Below are 25,439 nucleotides of genomic sequence, written 5' to 3'. Positions count from 1 at the left end.
GAGAGGAGAGGAAGGCGGAGGGAGGGGGATAGGAGGGCGAAGGCTGTGGCAGGTTTTTGTTTCAGAACAGAAGCCGCTGTGGGGATCGATGGAAGACATTGGCGGACGCGAAGGGAAGGGGAGGGAGGACTCGGATGGCACATGCATTGTATTATATTGAGCAGCTTGATGGGAGTGCAGGGTGGATTATTATTTATATTTAGAGATCTACATACCTAGCCCCCATTCTCATGTATTATTTCATCAGTTCCCTAGAACTTTTAATTTTAATTTATGACCAACGTGAAAATATAAGAATCGTATATACTTACGTTCGTGTCGCCCAAATTTTATGCATTTACATATCTACCATCTAAATTTTAATTTATACGTCACCTAAAGCGTTCGTCAATAAAAATTACTATTATTTGGACTTATAAAAACTATAATCAATTTTTTGCATGCTTTTATATATATATATATATAGAGAGAGAGAGAGAGAGAGAGAGAGAGAGAGAGAGAGCGCACACCCACACGTACACCTTCGCATAAAAATTAAAAAGGAGTTATTTATGTACCACCTAATTCTTATGTAGGTATCTAACACCTGTAATATTTACCTTCATATCACTCAAATCATTCCTATTGCATAAAAACATCAAATTAAGATATCATCCATGTGTGTCTAAATGTATTAAGACATTTGCATACATGCATACCACTCAATCCTTTCCATATATATACACATATATGAACAAGCGCGCACACATGTATATTAATAAAGAGGGCATTTACATACATACCACCCAATTTCTTATGTTTTTACAAAGCTAACACTAAAATATAGTCACACAAATACACATGCACACACAAATATAAAGGTAAAGGGGCTTTTACATACTGACCACCCATTTATTATGTATTTAAATACCTAAAATCCAACTTGTTATTTTTACAAACCTAACCTTTACATCAAATTAAAAAACCAATCTTTTTCATTGGCATGCATACCACCCAATCCTTGTATTCTCATAAAAGGATACAAATCGCCCATGAAAACTAAAAGAAATGGGTTTAAAAGATTCGTTGGAGTTGAACCAGTTGTCGCAAGGTCGCCGGAGGTGAAGAATGCCACGAGCATTGCCGAAGGCCTAATACCACGAGATCAAAAAGGAGAGAAGAAAAGAGTGTGAATGAGATTCTAGTGGGATCGTCTTAGATTTAAAGAAGTTAACATCAGATTGCCAACTGCAATTTTCACTACTACAACTTTGTGTTGGAACTTTCTGTTTGCAATCTACCACTATTAAGTGAATAGCAAAGCGGCGGAAACTGCAACAATATTTTCCACATAGATTAAATTCTATATACGATTAAGAAGACACAATAAATCACAATCAGGCTTGGCCACTTTAGTGAGCATTTTAAAAAGTTGTCTTGAATCAGTTTCAATAATCATTGTAGAGCAGTTAAAAATAATTGTAAGCTTGATACCCATCAACACAACCCAGTCTTCACATTCCAGTGGGCTTACCACCTTAATCGGGGAAGCAAAATGACATAAATAATTGCCCAACTCATTTCTAACAACACCTCCAATTCCTGTAGCTTGTGACTTCAGTTGCCATCAGTATTGAGTTTTAGCCAGCCATCACTAGGAGGCTGCAATTGGACCAGAGATGGTCTCTTGCCCAAATGATGTAAAGGATCTAAATTGTTAAGCTTTGCAGTACGATAAGCCTTAAAATAGTTAGAGAGTATGTGTGAGATTGTAAGAGAGGGGACAAGAGGGAGTTGGCATACTTATAACTGTTTCTAGCGGACCAAATGAACCAAAGAACCTTCAAAGGGAAATATGCAAGTTTTTTTTATGTTGAGAAACTTTCCAAGCAGCTATATAATTGTCAACTCGAGAACTGGAAGGTCAAAGAATACGGAGATGCCTCTCAATTCCAAACCAAATTGCTTGGGAGAAGGAGCATTCATAAAAAAGATGTGATTTAGACTCTTCAGCATTGCCACTGATATAGCACTTAGAAGCAATTCTCAAACATTTTAGCTTCAAAATATCATTCAAAGGCAACAGTGATAGAAAAAATCTCCACAGAAAGAAAGAAATAGAAGGGGAAATGAGAGCATTCAGATAATTTCTCCTCACCTCCAAACCGTGAAGTTATGCAAATTATTGTATAGCATTTTAGTGATGGAGACAGTAGAACAAAATTTCCAGTGAGGAATATCTTTCTTATCAGGAGAAATAGGGATGTTTGCAATAGGAGCAGCATAAGACCACCAAATCCTTCAATAAATCAAAGTCCCAATGGCCATTGTTCAATTAATGAGAGACCAAAAAATCATTTTCATGCATAGGGGGATTAATATCATGAAAATCAGTAATATCGAATGATCATACCAAAAAGAAACCCTACCTTCTTCAATATCCTAGAAAATATATTGATTAGCTGGACACCTAGCTTTAAGAATAGATTTTTGAATTCTAGAGTCTCCAACCTTCCAACTAACGACCAAAGGATGCAAAAGAGTGCAATATTTATGATGAAGAAATTTAGCCCACAAAGAAATACCAGTTCTAAATTTGAACAAAAGTATACACTTATTAATCTCTGCAAGATGTTGAAGATTTTTAAAATCAAGGCCTCCAGAAGTGCATGGTTTACAAACTTTATGCCAACCAGCCCAAATTTTTTATTGTCCCCCACCCGACCAAAGGAACTTATAAAAAATGTGCTCAAGAGTTTTTCTTAGTGCTCTTTTTCAAGTTTAAAACTTACATAACATATAAAGGTATACTATGAAGAACACTCTCCAACAAGGTAATTCTACCCCCATTTGAAAGGAAAATATTACGTCAATCCGTAATTTATGTTTTAGTACAGTCCACCACTGCATCTAATTGAATTTGTTTCCTTCTACCTCGAAGGAGATTAACACCAAGATATTTAAGGGGTAAGGCAGCAGCTTAGCAACCAATAAAGAAGGTTGCCCAGTTAATAATTGAAGATTTAACCTTATTCCCAAAATAGAGATGACATTTAGCTTTGTTAAAGAATAAACCTGAAGTAACTTGAAATTCATGACGAGTATGCATGATTCTTTTAATAGCAATTTTTATGGCGTTGGAAAGAAAATAGCATCATCAGCATAAGTGAGGCGGCTAACAAAAATCTTGGATTAATGAGAATATTGAATAAGGGGATGAAGCTCGTTCAAATTATTAATGCGGCGAGAAAAATAATCAAAAGCCAAGATAAAAAAATGTTGGGGATAAAGGATCACCTTGTTTTATGCTCCGTTTAGCAAAGGAAAATCCATACGACTTACCATTCACCAAGATACTATAATGGTTATTCTCCAACCAATGCTTGATAAGATGGCCGAAATTGGGAGAGAAACCTCTAGCCTTCAAAATATTATGGATAAAATCTCAACTTATTGTGTCAAAAACTTTTTTAATGTCCATTTTTAAAATCAAATTTCCACATCTACATTTTCTTAACTAAATCTTCCAACATTTCCTGTGCAAGCAAAATACTATCAGATATTTCTCTCCTCTGAATGAAAGCAGATTGATGAGGAGAGATAATTGCAGATAGATGTGCTTGGAGCCGAGAAACAATCAATTTACTGATAACTTTAAAGATGGCTATGGTGAGAGAGATAGGCCTAAAATTATCCCAACACTTTTTATCATTGGCTTTAAGGATGAGCACAATTAGAGCAGAAGTGAAGAATTTGCTCTGTTTTCACCCAAAAATAAACATTGGATAACAAGAAAAACCTCCTTTTTGATAATACTCCAACATTGCACATAAAATTTTCATATTTACATACATGGCACAAATTTCTTATGCATTTATGTATCTCACACCTAAATTTTCATATTTTCATATATAACACAAATTTCTTTTGTATTTATATAGCTCAAACCTAAAATTTCATATTTACATACATAACACAAATTTCTCATTTATTTACATATCTCACACCTAAATTTTCTTATATAGCACAAATTTCTTATGTATTTACATATCTCACACCTAAACTTATGTAAAACCATGAAATTCATATACATTGTAAATTGCATACCTAACAATGGAATACAAAATAAACTTGAGCAAAACCTATGTAATTTCGGATCTGACATCTAAAAGAAAAAAAGAAAATGAAACTTATGTTAAATCAAAGCTTAAACATGCGGAAGAAGACTTCTCGCCTTGGACGGAGTTAGAGCGATGAATCAGACCCGACATCTCCAGAGGAGCTTGAAGGCAACGAACGAAAGCTGAAGGAGAAGGAAAGGAGTTTACGGCACGAAGTGGATCCGTGGTGTAAGCTACCTACAATTTGGATTCTTTTATCCACTACCTCCAACACAAGTGGCCAATTCAACAACTAGACGGTTCCAATGCCTTTCTCCATGGATCATTGGATGAACTTATCTAGATGAACCAACCTCAAAGCTTCCAAGACACTCAGCATCCAACAAGGGTATGCTTACTCAAAATGGCTCTCAATGGCTTAAACACATGCACCACGAAAATGGTCTCAAACTCTAATTCATCGCGTCCAAACCAAAGGGTTAAACTAAGCACCACCAACCCTTCCCTACTCATCCACCATCAAAATCAGCTCACCAATTGTTTTCTTGCATATGTAGATGAGATTCTCGTCATCGAAAACGATCCACAAGCCATCACAAACCTCACACACTCTCCAACTCGAATTCCAACTTTCAGAATTAAGACTGATTAATACCTTCCTTAGCATCAACAAACGCCGCACATCACAAGGTTACCACCTCACACAATCTTCCTACATTCATTCCCTCCTACAACAACTTGGCCTATGTGCAAATCTGTCTCTACTCCCTCCCCCACAAACTCAATCCCGACCAAAATTCACTTCAAGTGCTTCCCAAAATCACACAATATTGGCAGCTTATTTGCTCTCCAGTTCTTCTTACCATCACTAAACCCGACATAGCCTTCATCGTAAAGTACATATGCCAACATATGCATCTCTCTCTACTTTATCATTTCCAGCTCATTAAGTGTATTTTACGACGCCTCAAAGGCACCATCACATTTGGACTGCCAATCACCGACAACAACCCTCAACTAGGAACGTACTCTGATTCCGACTAAGTCGACAACTCTAAAGACAGACGATCGACCAATGGATTTTGCACATTCTCTAACAACATCCTCGTATCTTGGATAGTTTAAAACCAAAAAATGGTGGCTCGCTTCTCCACCAAAGCTGAGGACCGTGCGCAAGCTGCTCCCACCACCAATGTTATTTGGCTTTGACAGTTACTACAATAATGCAACATCTCCACTGAATCCAACACCAATACGCTGACAACACATCAACCCCCATCGCCATAACACGTAATCCCATCTTCCATGCTCGCACGAAGCACTTTGAAATCTACCGTTACTTCATTAATGATCACATAAAATAGGGTGACACTCAAATCTCACATATCAGCTCAACATATCATATATCCGACATCTTCAAAACGAACCATACTGCAGCCCAATTTCAGAGCTTCTGGCACAAGCATACCATCACTCCATTGCTCGATAAGCTCGAGTCATAACAACCTACGATACTCCACCACAGTTGATTCCCTCTCCACTACCTCTTGCCACCCACAATGGCACATGGGACCACCTCTACCACTACAATAACATTCTTCCTCCTTCTAAACCCTATATATATATATATATATATATATGTAGAGTAATGGATTATCATCTTAGCGTTGTGCGAGGATTCAGCACACACTCAGATGAAAATGAATCAAGCTGTGATAACACTAGAAGTTCTTATGTGGAAAATCAGTAAAAGGGAAAAATCTTGGGGCCTGACCCAGTTGTAAAAATCAACTATAAGTTGATGATTACAGATGCCCCTTGTCCCACAGGCAGGAAAGAGTTACTAACTTTCCAATTTACAACGTCGACTGACGACATCTAGTCAGCGATGGTTGAAGGAGGTCGGCGGTGATCGACGGTAGCCGACGACAATTGATGACTGTCGGCGGTGGTCGACGGAGGATGACGAGAATGATTTTTGACTTAAGCTCCTTCTCAAAGCCTCAAGTTCTCTCTTAAGTCTCCCTCCTTCTTTATGAGGGGTGAGGTTCTATTTATAGTATTTTGAGTGCAATTAATGCAGGAATATTAACCATTTTGATCGGACGGTCTGGAGAGCTTCCTTTGATCAGATGACGTTTGATAGACATAGATATTTAACGATGTTGAAATTGAGCAATCTTGAGCTCGTTGGATTCATCTTGTTGAGACGCTCGATTGGACAATGAACTCTCTAGATTTGATATCCGTTTGACCTTTCAAATACCTCCGGAAATCCTCCATTAATTGTTTAATAAATTGATCCGGGCCTGATTTGATACGGGCTTGATTTGACTTAGATTTGTCTGACTTTCATATCATTAGGTCCGTCTCATCGAGCCGATCAGTTCGACTATAAGTTTGCTGAAATCGGAGCTCTGGATGACTTTTGGATAACTCTTAATCGAAGTTTGATTGTTTCTTGTTCAAAAAACTGCACCGAGATTCGTGTCAGATGATAAAAATTTGTTGGTGGCGTATCATATATATATATTAGTATTATAACATCCACAAAGCAACTATCTAACATAGTTTGTATGTCCATAACTTTAATTTTTTTTCTATATGAGGTGTCTCCAGGGATCTATTTACATCATCATCTAGATCAATGAATCATTTAAACCAATGAAAGATGAACTCGGTGATATTACACATTTGCAAAATAGGAATAGTTGAAATCTCATTGTGAGCAATTAACGCACTCATGGAATACCAATGTTGAAAGGAAAAATATGAGATTGTAAATTATTAGTAGCTTAGTTAATTTGATAATATAATAAAACATAGAAAATAGGAATAATTATATATAGATCACCTGAAATATTAATGTTTTTTGAACAATTGAACTAAAGCACTTACGCGTACCAAAATAAAATCATTGAGAATTTGATAGAAATAAAATATATGAGAGTTCTATCGAAGAAATAATACCCATATATGTTAAAATTGTCATTGAAAGAATAAATGATCGATCATATGCAAAGGACACGGAAGATTCTATAGTAGATGCACATATTCCTCGTCAAGTAAGAGGGTTGTGGAAACACTTGCTCAAATTCGAGTAAAGGCTACAAGGAGCGGAGTAAATAAAAAAAAAAACCATACCCGACCAGGGATGGGTGTAAACTCGTAAGCTACCGAGGGTTGGGATAATCATCCAGATCTTCTTGTGAAAAAAAGGAAAGCCGCCCCGTCATAGCTGGCAGGTTGGTTTCTCTATCACCGTCGGGGAACACTTGGTGAGGAGATAGCAGGATAAGTTGGTAAAATGGGAGGATCAACCCGTTTAGTAGAATTTCGAAGAAAGACTGTTGGCTTTAGTTGGAGACATTTCTTTGGCGTTTTGGAAAAGAAATGTGAGCAGGGTCTAGCTCGACAATGAGTTGGAGAATAGGGCAGGTTCTGTTGAGAAACGAGTAACCATATTTTAATAAGAAGTTAAATAATGGATATACTTTTTTAATTTAACTAAAATAAATATTTTACAAGAAATAAAAATCTGATGATGCTAGTTCTAAACTGTAATTTTTATTAAATAATCACATAAAAATCTTATTTAAGCACAATTAATTTGATAATATATTACTTGAAAATTAATTAGTGATCAATTAAATGTATAAAATTAAGTTAAATAAAAAGAAATCCCATCTTCCCCTCTCTCCCCGAAACCCTCGCCTCAATGCTCCTCCCAGTTTCGCCTAGATACCCTTCACTCTCCTGCGCGATCCCTCTCCAGGTTTCGCCCGAAACCATCACCTTCGTTACTCGCCATACACTCGCAATTGGAGCTAACTAGGGAGGCAGCGGCGGGATCAGAGTCCCGAACTCCCATCTTTCTTCCTTTTCGCACCGCTTCTACCCGAATATTTTGTTCATACTGACTGTCCGGCAGGATTTGGGTCTAATCCAGGTACAATACTGCTTTAAATTTGTTACCAGATAGCTCCTTAGTTGTAGGGTTTGATCAACCGGAAATCACTAAGCAGAGGCCAGCGATGGGTCGGAAGAAGACGGTGATGATCGACGACGACGAGTACTCTTTGCCGATAGACGAACAGCAAGTTCAGGCATCTGAGAAAGAAAACCGCGCTTCAATCAACACAGGGTCGAAGAAGAATAAGAAGGGAGGCGGCGGGGCCAAATCACAGCGCCATGGAGGCCAGGAGGATTTGGAGATCGAGCAGCTTGCTGGTGCCGAAGACGAGGAGGCGAAGATGAGCAAAGATAATGTTGAAGAGGAAGATGAACTGATTTCGAACGTGTTTTCTGGAAAGAAGAAAGCTTCTAAATCTAAGAAAGACAGAGTTTCTCAAGGCAATAATGTTGCTAATGTTACAGCCATTGGTAAAGAAGAAGGTAATCAGCAAGATGAGGAAGATGCACCCGTGATTGTATCTTTTTCGGGAAAGAAGAAGCCTTCTAAAACCAAGAAAGAGAAAAATTCCCAAGCTTCCAGTTCCTTTGATGCCAATAATCTTATTTGGACAATCAGAGACTTCCCGGCTTATGGGATGCTATCTGATTGGAGCATAACTGGGAAATTGGTATGCCCTTACTGCATGGACATTTCTAAGGCATTCACTTTGAAGCATGTAAGAAAATTTTCCTTGTTCAATTGTCATCGCAGGTTCTTAGCTCGTGATCATCCATTCCAGAGGAATAAAGATGCATTTTTTTCAAAAATAGACTTGAAACATCAAGTCCTCCCCCAAGGATAAGTGGAAGCCATATATTGTAGATGATCAGTGAGGTGTCAAAGATTATTGAGAGATCAAAATTAGCCTCGAGTCGTCTTCCAGATTTTAGAGTTACACATAACTAGATGAAACAAAGTATTTTTTGGGATCTTTCATACCGGAGAACCAATCTAATAAGACATAATCTGGATGTTATGCATATTGAGAAAAAAATTTCTGATAATATATTTAATATTGTTTTGGATATCAAGAAAAAAACAAAAGACAATGTCTAAGTAATATTGAACCTGAGGGAGTATTGTAAGAAGAGGGGGTTACAACTGCAAGAGACAAATACTGGTAAAATAGTAAAGCCCAAAGTTACATATTGTCTCATATTAGATCAAAGAAAAATAATCATTGAGTGGTTGCATTCTTTGAAGTTTCTGACTTGTTGTTTTTCTAACATAAGTCGATGTGTTAAAATTGGAATGGGTAAAACATTTGGTATGAAAAGTTGTGATTGTCATATTTTTATATAATGCTCATTATTTATTACATTCAATGTCCTGTCAAAGTTGGTACTTGATCAATTGATCGAAATTAGAACATTTTTCAAGGAGTTGTATGCATGCACTTTGAATGTTGATTCTCTACGAAGTCTTGGTGCAAGTATTCCCACAATTCTACGCAAGCTCGAATGTATATTTCTTCCAATTTTTTTTTTTACTCAATGGAACATCTACCCATACATTGTGCTATGAGGCTATATTGGGGGGTTCAGTGTAGTACAGGTGGATGTATTCCTTTGAGAGGTATTTCATTTGTTTTAAAAGAACTATTATCTTTTTTCTCTAAAATGACTCAACCGTGCAGATTTCCAAAAAAATTAAAAAGACTGGTAAGAATAAAACACATCCGGAGGGAACAATATGCGAGACATGTCTATTATAGAAGATATATAACTTTTATTCTTATTACTTTGATTACGGGCTATCTTTTTGATGAAACTGTTGCTGAGATGCCTTCACAAACTGAATTATCAGAATTCCATATATCAGGTGAGCCATTAGGTAGGCATAGTACAAGCTACCTCAAGGATAGAGAGCTTTGAGCAACAACATTGTATGTTATATTAAACTGCAATGAAGTGCAACTTTCCTACAGTAAGATTAAATTTAATAAAAAAAAAATCTCAATTATTATAGGAATGCTCTAGAAATTAACTCAGACATACAATTCATAATGTTTGCATGCTCTTTACTGAGAGCTTGAACATAGGGGATGACTATCTTGTAATGCAAGAAGATCGAAAAAAAAAAATTCCAAAATGTTTCAAATTACATGTACTTTGAAGTTACTTTTCAATTCATCAGTGCATCTAGTAATTATACTCTACAAAGCAAAATGAATTAGGCTTTAAAATTTCTACTAGGTTTATAATACAAGCAACATAATTACAGACCAAGGCTTGATAGATCTTTATTAAGGGCCTAATCATAGTGCCCTGATATGACAAATATTTGAAGTGAATGGTTTACGAAACATTACTAGCATAACTGACAGTTTTTTGAGCTTCGTGCCAAACACAGGATCGGGGATACATTCACTACAACATGAAAGAAGGGACAGAATCCCTCGTGGGGCGGTGAGAAGATTAGGCTGAGTTAAATAGAGTATGTGCCTCTCCAGAATACCATAAGAAGATACAAAAAAAACCAACAGAACCAGACGACTAAGGAAGCTAGAGGGGACGAACTACACATTAGAGGTTTGATCCCCCACACAGAGCACAATCAAAGACTGGTGATATTATCTCAAATTTTAGAAGCTTGCAGCTTTATATAATTGTGTGACTTATTTGATCATGTATACATGTCGATGAGCTTGATTGAGAGTCATCAACTGTAAAGTTGCATGTCCTCACAATATTAGTGCAAGGACACACGGTAGTGGGTATTCAACCACTCTTGACATGTCAATGTAAGTTAAAAAAAAAAATTAATTTTCAATTTTTTTGAGCTGGGGGGGGGGGGGGTGGCTATAAATTTGTCAATTAATATTTAAAATACCAATTAATGTTTGAATTTTGTTATGTATGAGTAGTGCGAGTACTCTGGGAGAGATAGGGGGAGATGGCTAGCCAGACCTCGACGTCTTCTAGCAGCAATGGTCTTTAGTCTACTACTACTCAGTTCGATTTTATGGACACTGACAACGAGGAAAAAGAATCTAAGAGTGTATGGCCTAGTAACAAATAGGATAGCATTTGAGGTTAAGTGCTCATGTAGGCTTGGGTGGCTCTAGCTTTTTACAGGCTCAGCATGAGGAGCTTGTCAGATGAATCATGATGATGAATGAAGAGTTTCGATATGTGTATGAAACTCTTCATTTTTGTGGAAATCTAATTGTCTTGCTATTTTTTTTTCTGTTTGTTACAAGTTTGCGTTTGTGTTGGATTAGCATCGGAATATTCCGACACTAAAGGCTACAATAATCAATTCAATACTTATCGCTGCTAATTTGACACTTTATTGTCGAACATTGTCGACGTTAATTAGAGTATGACTTAGCCGACACTAATTAGCATCTTACAACGGTGGACGCTAATTAGCGTTGGCTAGTTTCGACGCAAATGCGTAGTTAACTAGCATCGTCTGTTTTTTCAATAAAAATTTATTGCGACAGACTTTTGAGACTTAAATTTGGACGAAAATAAAAATTCGACGCAAATATCGAAGCAAAATCAATGAGTGACACCAATTTTAACATCAAAATTATTTCACCGATAATCCCACGTTAATCGGGCTTAGCATCAGAAATATACTCGATTAGCATCGAAAACGTCAACACTACTTGGATACTTCTCTATAGTGAGATGACAATTGACTTATAATAACGAGTTGATGATTATATTAATTGGCAAACAATAATAATTGGCAGTACTAGCTAAACAATAGTAGATGGCCTCTGGTCGTGATTAGTAGTGTTTGTCATAAGATAATGCTCCGTTATTTTTAGAACTCGAAGCTCTTTCCCCCCCAAATTGACATTATTGTTCTATTCCACCATTCATTCAGTATTTAAATACCATAATGGCTTCAAAATTGAATGCTCTTGAGATTTCTTTATTGCTCTGATAAAAAATTTAATTTTATTATAAGCTTGCAAAATTTAAAAATTATTTAAACCTTTAAGTAATACCCTAAAGTTTTTAATCACATTCGATACATCTAAATTGAGCTTATATTGAAGAGAATGATATTACGTACGAATAAGATAGTTTTGAATGTAAGTTGATTCGACTGTATTGTGGTGTTATTATAGTGATATTCATCATAATATTACCATAATACTTTCAATACCAGCAATCTACCCATATGATTCTGCTCGTAATATTCGCTCTAGAGTTGAATGTCTATTAACTCTAAAATTAGAATAATATTTATGACATGCCATCAAACAATCTTTATAATTAAATATAAATTTTAAAGCAACTTTTAATTATACTATTTCATATAATTTAACCAAACCCAAAAAGCAATATATATAATATTTTTACTGGAAAAATTCACCAAGTTATCGTCTGACAAAGCTATATCTTATCACTGGCCCAAAATAAAATAAAAAAAAGGATATATCTGGCCTCCTTCCAGGAGTTCAACTCATTCCTCTTCATGTGCATCAAATGCAACACTAACACGTCATTATTCCTCTCACACAACGTTAACACTCTAACAATAAATAAAGAAGCACGTGAAGAAACACATGCAGATAAATTATTCAGAAAAATAGGGTTATAAAAAATATAAATTTAAATATATAAATATATAGAATTTGGTTGGTTCTCTGTAAATGGTCCCTTACTATTTCCCAGATTGTAGGCGTTGCGGTACGTAGTCGGTAAGATTTGGGTGGCATGCAGATATTCTAATTAAAAAATTTGCCAGACCAACGCCCATGCCTGCAGCACGTTTAGATTTTCTATATCTAAATAAATAAGAAATGGGTGGTATGGATGTAAATGCCTCAAAGCTCTCCACGGACTGCCCTCCTGCAAACTCAACCGTCCATATCTAACAAATCAACGGAACAAAATCTTAATTCGTGGTACATCTCTCTTTAAAAATAAATCAAAAGGTAGCATTTTAGAATAAAAATTAAATAAATGTTTTTGTGTTGTCTTATGAGAATAGAGCTCTTAGTCAAAATTGGGCGAAACAAACGGAGCGTAGACACCAATTCAAACACGAGCTGAGTTCGAGCATGAATAATTTCAAATGAGACGAATATGAACAACTGCTCAGTTTGCTCATGTTCGATTCTTTTACACCCTACATATAAAATAGGAAAAAAAATCCACACCAAAAAATCAGTCGGTCCCTCTTATCTTTTAGTGCACGGGTCACCTCACACTTTCTAGATGTGTCGAATAGCTATTGGACAAAACACTTTCCATTTCACTCGGTGATGATCGGCAAATTTGTCGACAACTCAAGCAGATACGAGAGTGATGATGCTGAAAGGAAAGTTGAAATCATAAAAAGTAACACTAGTGGCGATGATGGAAATAATATATGATATTTGTGTTGAATTTTTACAACGTAAATATTTGCATCCGATTTAAAGTTGTAAAATAACAAAAAATACATTTTGATATTTGTAGATGCAAAAGACATTATAAAATTGGTGAAACGTATAGCGGAGTTGCGATGGAATTTTTGTTAACTTTGCGCCTAATAAAATGACACAAAATTTTACTTGAAAGCGTTGCACTAAATTGGATGCAAATAAGAAGAAAAGTCTGTCTCACTTAACACGCCTTCCACGTTACTTGATTGCCCTGAATTTATCGGACGCAAAGTTGACGGTAAGTCAATGTAAATGTTCTAAAATGCGCATTGGTGCCTCTAACCATATTTTCCTCGCACCTCTCTTTCTCAGCCTGAAAACCTCATAGCCTCCCCTCTTTATTGAATCTCTCGCCCTTGTTCTCCTCTCTATCGCTCTCAATTTGCTCAAAACCATCGTCTTTGTGACAGAACCTTCGCGATAAGATCGCCATTAAAGCTAGCTGGGAAGGTAAGGAGTGGAACCCGAATTACAGAGACCACCAAAACTCCCATTTTTCTCATCCTTCCGCTCCGCTCCTATCATAAAACATTGAGGCGTAACAAGGAAGGTTGAGCGGCTTAGGAGGATGAGAATGCTTAGGAAAATGAGTGGCTTGACACTTAGAGACAAAATGATAAATGAATATATGTGTGATTGTGTTGTCGTAGATCAAATGACAGACAAGATTAGAGAGAGATGCCCCATATATGGTTTAATCAGATCAAATGTCGCCCATCTGATAATCTTATTAGGAGAGTGGATGTTTTAGATTCATCTTGAATTGATGAAAATGATCGATCAAGTCGATCAGGCCAGTGACGACCGATCGGTAGAACAGACAAAAATTGTCAATCGGGCCAATCAAGTCGTCTACATCGATCGAGTCAATGAAGGTGGTGGATCGAGCCAATCGGAACAGTGAACGCCGGTCGGTCGAACCGATGGAAGTGGTCGGTTGAGCCGATCGACCGACGACGACTGATTGGTTGAACCAACAAAAGTGGCCAATTGAGCCAAATGGGCCAATGACAATTGATCGGTCGAACCGAAAGAAAATGATTGATCAATCTGATTGAGCTTATGGCGGTCGATTGGTCGAAATGATGGAAAGATAGCCAGTTGACTCAGACGACGTAAGTTACTGATCAACAACACATGCAAAAAGGATTATTGTATTGCAGATTTTAAATTCATGTGATTCATATGACGTGAATGTAAACACATGCAAGCAAATTGGGCCTACTTGGACCCAATGGTGAATTATACTTGTCCTAACGACCTCACAGGATCTTATGAAAGGATGGTAGTAAATTCATCGGTCGATCGCCACACGAAGAGTCAATCGACTACCTTCATTTACTTGGTACGCCGCGAAGATTTTTCATAAGGGGAAACCCTTCGCACTCTAGAGCATGACAAAATTACAAAAATTTTGGTTCTCTACACCTCAAATGAATTTCATTCTTCCCATCGAAAGAACGAAGTAGCTGACACAGATATGGTATTATCAGAATTCCAAATTTGGGGTTTGGTAGCTAAAATTAGGTAGGTTCCCCTCATGGATTCGTAGAGGGGTTCAACAAAAATGGTATCCTAACCTATTCGGCTTCCTTTATCACAGAACCTAGCTCTAATTTCTCTAACAACAAACCTAAGGGCTTGCTAGAAGAAAATAACCAGAGATTAAGGAATTCTCAAACGTTCTCTCAACTTGCTCCAAGCTCCTTCCACGCTAAGTAGTGATGAAGCTCTCCTTTTGCTTAAGGAGCTCAGGGTCCTCCATAGATACTCTAAAAGGGCCCTTAGAATTTCATTCTTCTCTCAAAGAAAGGAAAGTGGAAGTGAAATGAAGTGGAGGACAAGGAAAGAGGAGTAGAAAATCTATAGAAAAAGGAAGGAGATGAAGAAATTTTGGAACCTTCCTTCTCTTTTTCAAGGATTCCTTCTTCATGCGAAGAGGATGGACTCCAACAGCCCAAGGGAAGTCTCCAGCAATGCTCCTCTTCTTCTCCCCTAAGTGCTCTCTCTAGAACCCTCTCCACAATGATCCTTCAAAATTTGTCGAACAACGTAAATCTATGTGTTACTCTGGTGTTTTTCTGCGTGTAATTTTTCTCATTCCATTTTTCACTTTATTGTCGTTGTTTTTCACAACAAATAGTATCAGAGCCTTCGGTTCGAATCTAAGGAAGAACAATGGGCGGAGATGAAGTGATGACATCGGGAATCGAGAAGTTTAATGGCACATATTTTTCTTACTAGAGGATGCAGATAAAATACTATCTCTATGAGAAGATTACATCTTCTGTTACTGGGAAAGCAACTGGAAAAGATGGACGAGACGGAATGGAATTTGTTGGATTGATAGATTCTAACAGGTTCTAGGGGTTATTCGATTAACCCTGTCGAGATCGGTTGCGACAACGTCATCAAGGAGATGACTACTGTAAATCTCATGACAAATTTATCAGATATATATGAAAAGTCATCGGTGAATAACAAAGTACATTTGATGAAAAAGTGATTCAACTTGAAGATGGCGGAAGGTGTGTATGTTGCTCTACACCTGAATGATTTCAATACTATCACAAATCAATTGTCGTCTGTTGAAATTGATTTTAATAATGAGATACGTGCGCTGATATTGTTGGCTTCATTGTCAAATAGCTGGGAAGCTATAAGGATGGCAGTTAGCAGTTCTGTAGGTAAATCTAAGCTGAAATATGACGATGTTCGTGATTTGATTTTGGCTGAGGAGGTGCGCAGGAAAGATTCTGGCGAGACCTCGGGTTCGAGCTCTGAGTTCTGCATTGATTGTTGATTTCAGAGGGAGATCGCAAGACAGGAACTCAAATAGAGGAAGTTCAAAATCAAAGTCTAGTCAACAGACAACCTGCTGAAATTATGGCAAGGCTGGTCAGATAAAAAAGAACTGCATGAATCCTAAGAAGAAGGAGAATGATGACGCTAATGTTGTAACTGAAGAAATACATGATGCATTAATTCTGACAGTCCATAGTTCTGTTGAAGACTGGATACTGGATTCAATGGCTTCCTTCCATACATCTTCCCACCGGGAGTTGATGTCAAACTATGTTGCAGGAGACTTTAGGAAGCTACATCTGGCTGATGGAAAAGCTCTGAGCGTGATGGGGATGAGAGACGTTGATAATGCACTCCCTAACGAGAGCAAGTAGACTTTGCAAAAGGCCAGGCACATTCTTGAGTTGAAGAAAAACCTCATCTCTGTTGGGCAGTTGAATGAGGGTGGTCATTCGGTAGTGTTCTCAGATAGCACCTGGAAGGTTATCAAAGCAACATTAGTACTTACTCGGGGTAAGAAAGCTGGCACACTATATATGACTACAGGTTTACTCAGACGATGACACATGAGTCAGAGGTGCATTATGGAGAAGTAGAAGAATGTCAATTTCTTGAAAAGTGGCAGAGCGCCAAAAGCAAAAAAATTGGACCTTGTACAGATAAATGGTGGAGAACCACAGAGGTATGAAAAAATCTTGCAAGCTGAGAATTTGAGCAAGTGGGAGTTGTGCAAGGAGGAGGAGACGAATTCCCTGTCAGGAAATAACACTTGGGAGCTGACAGAACTTTCAACAGGGAAGAAGGCATTGCACAAAAAGTGGTGTGTCGGGTTAAGACTGCACTTGATGACAGTAAGAGGTACAAAACTGGACTTGTTAAAAAGGGCTTTCAGTAGGGGCAGGATATTGCTCATGCAGTGAGAGTTGTAAGCAGATACAAGAGTAACCAAGGAAACAGCTTGCTGTTACAAGGCTACGTTGACAGTGATATGTCAATTGAGAGTGTTACTCGTGAGAAGCTGAAGTTGTGCTAGACTTCAGCTAGTCTTCTAACATAAAGACCGGGGTTTTGAGTTGTAGAGGTGGAGGATATCATGTTTGAGGAAACGATTGGTACAACTAGTTGATGATGCAGTTAGTAGGTGATGCAATTAGTCTTCCAGTTTCCAAGTGGGAGAATTTTTTGGGTAATGTGGAAACCCGGTCCATCGCAATTTAATTAGATTCCTAATTAAGAATCCCACCTACCGCTCACATATCTTCCCACTTACCGCTCACCTACCACACCCACCTACCGCTCACATACCTCCCACCTACCTCCCACCTACCACTCTCCTAGTTTCTATAAATAGTCTCTTATGGCTTGTCATAAGTTAAGCCACAAGTCAAACAAGGCCAAGTTAAATCCTCTAAGAGAGAAAGAAAGGAAGAGAAAGAGAGAGGAAGGGAGAGAAGAAAGTAGAGATTTTTTTGTAAACGTCGAGACGTCGACGGTGTAATTCCACGAAGAAATAAAATCCGCTGCAGCTCCGTGGACGTATGCAAATTTGCTGAACCACGTAAATTTGTGTTTCACTCTGGTGTTTTTCTGCGTGCAATTTTTCTCATTCCATTTTTCACTTTATTATCGTCGTTTTTCACACCACACATGTCATATCAAAAGTTGCCATGTAATGCTAATTGGTCAATCCCAAGGCAAGGAGACCTACTTAATTTAACTAGGTGGATTAAGAGAAACAGTTCATTAATTTACCTAGAAGAATTAAAATTGTTCTCGACTATTCTTCTGCAAACCCAGGATAATATCACCAACAAGACCACATATTTGGTATGATATACTTACAATAAAGCAAAGTAAGAAACATATATATATATATATAGTGCTAAGAGAATAAACTGATAGAGCCGTTCATCTTTTCCTCCATTTTATCAGCTAAATGAGCGTAATGATTCTCTTATTATTCAATTTCCCATAAGTCGAATCTGATTTGCCTTTTTCATGGAAAAAATTGGATCAAATTTTATAAATACCGACCCAAGTTTCTCCTCTGCTCACCCCTCCGAAAAATGAGAGAAAATTAAAAGTCTATCAGAAAACATTTTATTCTGCCATGGCGGAGAATATCACATGCCAAAAGCTCATAAATTCTCTATGGATCGTGTCTGAAAACAATTCCTTGGAAGATCTCCATATTCTTCCACAACAATAGTATCTATTGTACTTGTTAAATTAAAAGAACAACAGCTCCTCCTCCCAACTTCTCTCCATAATTCGACACAAGAAGCTCCAAATGCAGAAGATCCACAATTATCTCCAACAATGAAAACTTCAAAACTTATTATGATGGGAAGATGGGGTCAGGAGACGTTGGTCTATTTTCGCTTGAGAAAACCATCAACAAATATATATTCAATATTCATGCCCAATCCTATAATTTGGCATTTTGATAAGTTCACTCAGATTAGTCTTTGGTTAAATCTACGAGCTCAAGATTTAAAAACTTAGAAATTCTATTTTGCAAATCTTTTGTCACCTAATTTTCGATGACAAATATTCCTAGATCATATTTTGTCTTGACGGCATTTGGCCTGTTAGTGCAAGTGAGTCCTCTCCGGACATCCCATTGAAAACAGGGGATTCCTCCAGGTATATGTCTGATAGAGGACAAATGGAGTTGGAGATGCGTTCAGAGTTCTTAATTAAATGATCTTTGACAAGGTTAAGACAGTCACAAATTTAGGAGAAAAGTGAAAAGAAATTTGGAGAGTAGAAAATATTGCATGCCCGTGCATCCCGTGCGCCGCATCCGGACCAAATATTGCCCGCACATCGCGTCCTGAATCCATTGTTAGGACAAAATATTGTGTAAGCCCATTGTTAGGACAAAACATTGTGTCTGAGTCCCAACATAAGCTACGTCAGGACGATAGACGCGATGCAAGCAATGCAGGCAATGCAGCAGAGGGGAAAAAAACATCGTCCATGCATCCCATACATCGCGTCCGTTGTCTGGACACAGCTTGCGTCTGGACTCCAGAGCAATATTTCTCATAATCAACCCCTATATGCCAACACATACTATTTTATTGTTTATCTATAATTCTTCTCTTTTCATATACTCAATCAATATCTCATATTCTACATCATCATTTTGAGCTTCAAAATTCTATCCTATAGAGTAAGTTGAGCAATCACCCAAGATAACAATCTATTTTCCATATCAATTATTCAAACTACTTTTAATTTTAATTTTTTTTTTCATTTTATAAAAAAAATCAACTTCTAAAATAACCATCCAATTGATTGTATTTTTGAACTTCCAAACAAAAGCATACTGTAGCTTTTTCATCTTGATGATGAATGTCGAGATCGTAATCTTTAAGCAACTCTAACAATCATTTTTCCCTCAAAATTAGCTTCTTCTGAGTAAGAACATCAAACTTGGATGATTAGTGTATATTTTATAATTTACTCCATACAAATTGCTCTAAATTTTAGTAGCACATACACATTTATGTTGTTCTAAATCATGTGCAAGAAAATTTATGATGTAGTTTTAATTATTTGAATTTGTATACTATTTTGTTTGTTATGCTATATCAAAGTAGACCCAAAATTTTAAATTATACATCAATAAATACTTAGAGCCCTGTAGTACTGGATGAAAAAATAAAAATAGGCTCCGCCACATAACAATTTTTTGTTACTTCTTAAAATTATTTGCACTTCCAGACATCTGCTAAAATGGTGCTATTTTTATGTCATTCTCGTCAAAAAATTACAATTAGAGTGAAAACTTAGCAAATTCCTATAATAGCTCACAATAAATCTTGTGCACTTCAAATATATTACAAGATATTGGTCATTATGTTGTAACTTTCACTTTTAGTAACTTATAGCTATCATGTCTTCACTCACTACACAACGCAAAAATGAACAGTTTATAAACAGAACTTCCATTTTAAAAAAATAGCATATTAATTTTTTTCATCTTAACATTTTTAATATCTTTGTCAAGTTAATTGCAAGATCTCCAAAAATGAAACAATTTATAAACATAACTTCTATTTTAAAAAAATAGCATATTAATTTTTTTCATCTAAATATTTTTAATATCTTTGTCAAGTTAATTGCAAGATCTTCTTCAATTTTTTAATATATTATTATATCATTAATAAACAGAATAATAGCATTTAAATATAATTTAAACACTTAATTCATCAAATTCAAACTTAATATTAGGGCATCAATTATGCTAAATGATATGTTTAAAAACTCATAATGTATATAATATTTAATTAATGTATTATTTGCTACGTTCCTCTCTTTCATTTTTAATGAACGATCTTAAACATTAAATATCTTCAAGGTTTAAATCCTCTAATCCCTCCACCAGGGCCTCTTCCTGAGTTTAGATCCATCACAACAATCATTATCAAGCAACTCTACTTGGATATAACTCATTCCCCCACACTACTCCCAAAACTCCATTTATTCAAGATGCCTCCATCTACAATTTTATCGAGTCCTTAAATTCAAGCACAATACTTAGATTCCACTTTCAATTAGCAGTAGAACAAGAATGTTTTCTATGGGGATGTTAGAATGTTTCGGGTGCTCATTTTTCTGTATTGTTTAGGGAAATTTACGAACCCACACACAATTCTTATGGGTTTACATTCATGGCATTTTCATCCACAATTAGAAGTTCGATGAATGATGGAGGCCATAATAGTGCATATTTTACTCCTTCACCATGATTTCCCTATGTTTAGGATGTTGTATTGGAATTCATTTTGATGTTGTTTTACAGATTTGAGTGTTGTGTGCATAAATATTGAAGTTATTGTGTGAGATATATAAATTCATTTGAATTATGTGTTGTGTATGTAAATTGACATTATTGGATGATTGGATTATGTGGAGTTGGTGTAAGTTTGTTCGATAAAATTTTGTTAATAATTTTTTTAGGGAAAAGAAGTTTTACATGATTGGATTATTTGGGAGAAAAATAAGGCCTATAAGACAAATAAAAAACAAGCTTTGGAATATTTACTAGCAATCTCAAGGTTATTCTTTAAAGTTCAGAGAAATTTACAAACATAACACATGAATTATAAGTTCAGTGGTGTTTGGAGTGTGGATAGTGTTGGGGCAGTGGTGTTTGGTGTGGGGGTGGTGTGGGGGCAGTGGTGTTTGGTGTGGGGATGCTGTGGGGTCAATGGTGAAATACGACAATTTTCTTTTTTCTTGAGTTGTGCTAATTATTTCTTTATGTCAAATATTTATTTTGTTTAACTCTTTATATGCTAGTAACGCAATGTTTAAGACAAAAGAACTTGGTTTATTTGTTATGTGGGATAAGGAAGTCAAACTAATATTTTGTGATCTCTGTCTTAAGAAGGTGGAAATGGGAAATAGTTTGACAACCTATTTTAACAAGAAGGGCTGGCAAAATATTATGAAAATGTTCAAGAAAACTACAGAAATGGAATATGAGAGAATGCAATTAAAAAACAAATGAGATCAATTAAAAAAAGTTCAAGAAAACTACAGAAATGGAATATGAGAGGATGCAATTAAAAAACAAATGAGATCAATTAAAAAAAATACTAGAAAATTTGGAAGGAATTAAAACAAGGATTCACAGGCTTGGGTTGGGATCTGATAAAGCGGACAATTGATGCTTCAGAAGAATGGTGGGTTGAGAGATTGTAGGAGAAAATAGATTGAACCTACATATTATGTTTTTCCTTTTCTGAATTATATCAGCATATTCATGTCCCTTTATGATGCAAGTAGTGTCAGCCGCCAAAAAATTCAAAATTAATGGTATTGACCCTGAGCTTGAAGAGAAGTTCGACCGTATGTTTGGCAGGATTGTGGCAATGGGGAATAATGCATGAACCCCTAGTGAGCGAGGGTTTACAAGCATAGTTAGAACTTGGTTCGAAAGAACAATTGACTCCAACAAAGATCATAGCCCTATTTAAAATGAAGTAGAGTACACTAGTAGGACAAAGCGTCCAAGGGTGGCGCAAAAGAAAAAAATAAGGGGTTGCTTTCATTAGAAGCCAAATTTCACAAATGGTGGCTTCATGCACCAACAACACTGAGACATTACAAGCAACTTCCAGCCAACAAGTTATGTGAATTTTGGAGGGAACTGCAGAAATTTATGTGGACATGTCGTTATATTTGCTCTCTATAAAGTTGTTAGAGAACTAGACCCGTAGAGAGTTCTTCATGACAATGACCCCTAACCGTATAGTCAACTATTTATATTATTTTTATCACAGCAGGAACCCTTGAATTTATTTATTTGTCTTTGGACTATTTGTGTTTTTTTTTTTTTTGCATTAGGTTAATTTGACTTCTATTATGCATGTTTTTTTTTTCTTTGAAACACTGTCAATGTTGCTTTGAATGTTTGTTTTTTTTTTTCATCGCACACTTTGTTATTTGTTGGTCATTTGTTAATTTATGATTGTTAATGATTCTTAAGTGTTACCTGAATAGAACGCTTGCCTAACATGAATTTACAAAGAGAGAGAGAGAGAGACGCAGAAGGAGAATTGTAGCAATGTTATGTTTGTTGTATTAGTATTAAAATTCAAACGAAGATTGGTCTCCTTGCTTTACATCATCTTACATTGGTGATAAATGACTTGGGGATTTGCTTGGAGGACAACCAATAGGATTCGTCAAATGTTCGTATGACACAGCCCGTATATATCGATCTCCTAAATGAATTACACAGGAATCATGGACTATGGCTCCTTCAGGATGACCTCCAGAGAGATGTTAGCCATAACCTTTACTATTTATCACATAATGAATCTATAAGAGAAGCGATGGAGTGAATTATGATTTTTTCAATTACTCTCCACGATTATATTCTACAGCATCATTCACCCAATGACATTGATTTTTGTAGGGCAGATGAAAATCTTTCACATATCCCTACTGAGACATGAATATCATCTTAAACAAACTTTGTCACAAACCAAAAATGATGTGCCCGAGACCTGCACTCAAGATGTGAAAGATGCAAGCGAGATGACGGAGTTGAGGGAATAAATTATGAATGCTATAGTTGGAGGGTGATTAGAGGAATTGTAAGTTTTTATTTCTATTTATTGTAATGGTTGTTGAAGGCATTCATTGTTTATTGTATCTATATTTTATACAAATCATGTAAATTTATGTTTCTTATACATTTGATATTTATTGTATCGGTATTTTTGCATGTAATATGTACTTGTTTTTATTTTACATTTAATTTTCTCCCACTTGGATGACTGATGTGGCAATTATGGGTAATTTATATATCATAAATATTGCATGTTTTTTTTTGTGGGTTTTGAAGGTCTATGATGAGTGGTTTGACTTTCTGGGTTCTTTCGAATGGTTTATATATCGCTTTTGGTTGGTGTCACATGTAAAATCCTAATTAATGCAATCAATTTACTCTCTTTTTTCAGTGTTATGATTTTTGAGGTTTTTCTGAATGAATTTTTTTGGTGATATGCATATGCGACTCACACGAGCTCGGTATTACGTGGGTTAAAGGCAACCAAGAACCATTTTTTATGAAGTTTGTTGTCTTTTTGTAATGACAAATTCGTTAATATACTAAGTTTTTTGAGGCCAACTGCTGCATAAAACTGTAATTAATTACTTATGTTACTAATTTTATTAGTGTTATATCTAACAGCATATGTTCTTAAGTTCTTCAGGAAAGATGAGCTCGATGATTTCCGATACTTCCAGAGGATTGCACTGCTACTGCAAAATACAATGTTTACTGGTTACTTCACGGTAGCCACAAAGTTACGAGAGACAATTTTACATGTGCTTAAGGAGAATAACAAAAAATTGTGACTTCTTCAGGTGGGCAGATGGGTTGGAGGATTCCATCGTCATGAGTGATCAGGTGTGGAGAGTTATTCTGAAAAACAACTTATCTCTTGATCTAGACTAGCTGCATTTTAAAAATAATATTATTATATTATTGATTGTTATTTTAGTAGTTTACATTTTGATAGTTGTGTTACTCACTGTTTAGTGGGGTGCCTATTTTTATTTTGTAATATTCAAACTCGATATTTACTTTCAAGTATATGATGAACAAGTATGACCAGTTCTGTTGTAAACAGCATTATAATAAAGAGGCAGAACCATCGTTTGTCGAAAAACAGCTAAAACACGTCTGTTTTGAAACTGCAAAAAACAAACAAACAATCGGCTTATCCGCAGCAGCTTTTGCACAGCAGTTTTTTACCACTACTATTGCGCGGCAACTTGTTAATAAGCTGCAGCAATCCCAAGCAGACCCTTAATTTGATTTAGTGCTCTACTTGAAAACAGAAAAAAAAAATGCGGCCTAATCTTTCCTCCTCAAAGCTTTCTAAAATTGTGTGTGTCATTTATGACTTTAGAAAAGATTAAGGATGTGTTTGGGGCAGTTTGTTTTTATCCAGATAAGCAGCTTATCCTGAAATGTGGCCCGCGGGGTTCGACCTGCGGTCTGCGCTTAATGTAAAAATTCAACCGTGTTTTCAGATAAGCTGTTGAAACGTGTTTTCCAAACAGTGAGGCGGTGTGGTGAAAACATCGCCCGCATTTATAAGCTGCCCCAAATGGGCCTTAAGGCTTTATAGCAATTCTGGCGGGTCTTTGAAATAGCTGGCCAATGTCCACTATTAAGTACTGAAAGCTTTACATACATACCGCAGAATTTTATGTAGTCACAAATCCAACATCCCTTCATACTTTACATAAATGTAACCTTACATTTTAACCACCTTTTTTTTTGTATAGAAATGATCAATCCATTATATTTAAAATTTTGAATGTTTACAAGTAGTTGAAATTTAAAATTTGAAATTTGAGTGGTAAATCTGTATATTTAAAGTTTTGAGTGGTTCATACATAAAAATCCCAAAATTGAAAACAATGGCATTTTAACGCGATGTAAAACATTTGGTAAAGTTTAGGTGTTAGATATGTAAATATATGGGAATTAGGTGATATGTATGTAAATGCCACATTATAATTTGTAAAGCAGTGCAGCGTAGTATCACAGACTAAATTTCCTCAAGTCACCCGTGCGGCTTTAGCATATGTATGTAAATGCCACATTACAATTGTAATAGAGTGCAGCGTAGGCCCCTTGTGTTTCTCC

At 36.2% G+C, this 25,439-nt stretch overlaps 1 protein-coding gene across 1 annotated transcript; it reads left to right on the top strand.

Annotated features, from left to right (window-relative positions):
- Nucleotides 1-7,790: 7,790 nt before the first annotated feature.
- LOC110033018 lies at nt 7,791-24,594 on the top strand. Its single transcript, XM_020736850.1, has 5 exons — nt 7,791-8,049; nt 8,126-8,683; nt 18,813-18,898; nt 23,992-24,073; nt 24,412-24,594. The coding sequence occupies exons 2-5, from the start codon at nt 8,135-8,137 to the stop codon at nt 24,592-24,594; spliced, it is 900 nt and encodes a 299-aa protein (XP_020592509.1). The 5' UTR covers nt 7,791-8,049; nt 8,126-8,134.
- Nucleotides 24,595-25,439: the final 845 nt, after the last annotated feature.

This window comes from Phalaenopsis equestris, unplaced genomic scaffold (genome assembly GCF_001263595.1).
Source record: "Phalaenopsis equestris unplaced genomic scaffold, ASM126359v1 Scaffold001079, whole genome shotgun sequence".
NCBI lineage: Eukaryota > Viridiplantae > Streptophyta > Magnoliopsida > Asparagales > Orchidaceae > Phalaenopsis > Phalaenopsis equestris.
The sequence above is the reverse complement of the archived record's forward strand: the minus strand, read 5'-3'. Positions and strand labels throughout refer to the sequence as shown.

Bases quoted from the DNA above. Each gene is read 5' to 3' on its own strand.
- LOC110033018 (XM_020736850.1), top strand. From the start codon at position 8,135: ATGGGTCGGAAGAAGACGGTGATGATCGACGACGACGAGTACTCTTTG. The intron at 8,684-18,812 runs GTATGCCCTTAC...AAATATTCCTAG, and splicing joins GGAGCATAACTGGGAAATTG to ATCATATTTTGTCTTGACGG. The intron at 24,074-24,411 runs GTAGCCACAAAG...TGTTGTAAACAG, and splicing joins TGTTTACTGGTTACTTCACG to CATTATAATAAAGAGGCAGA.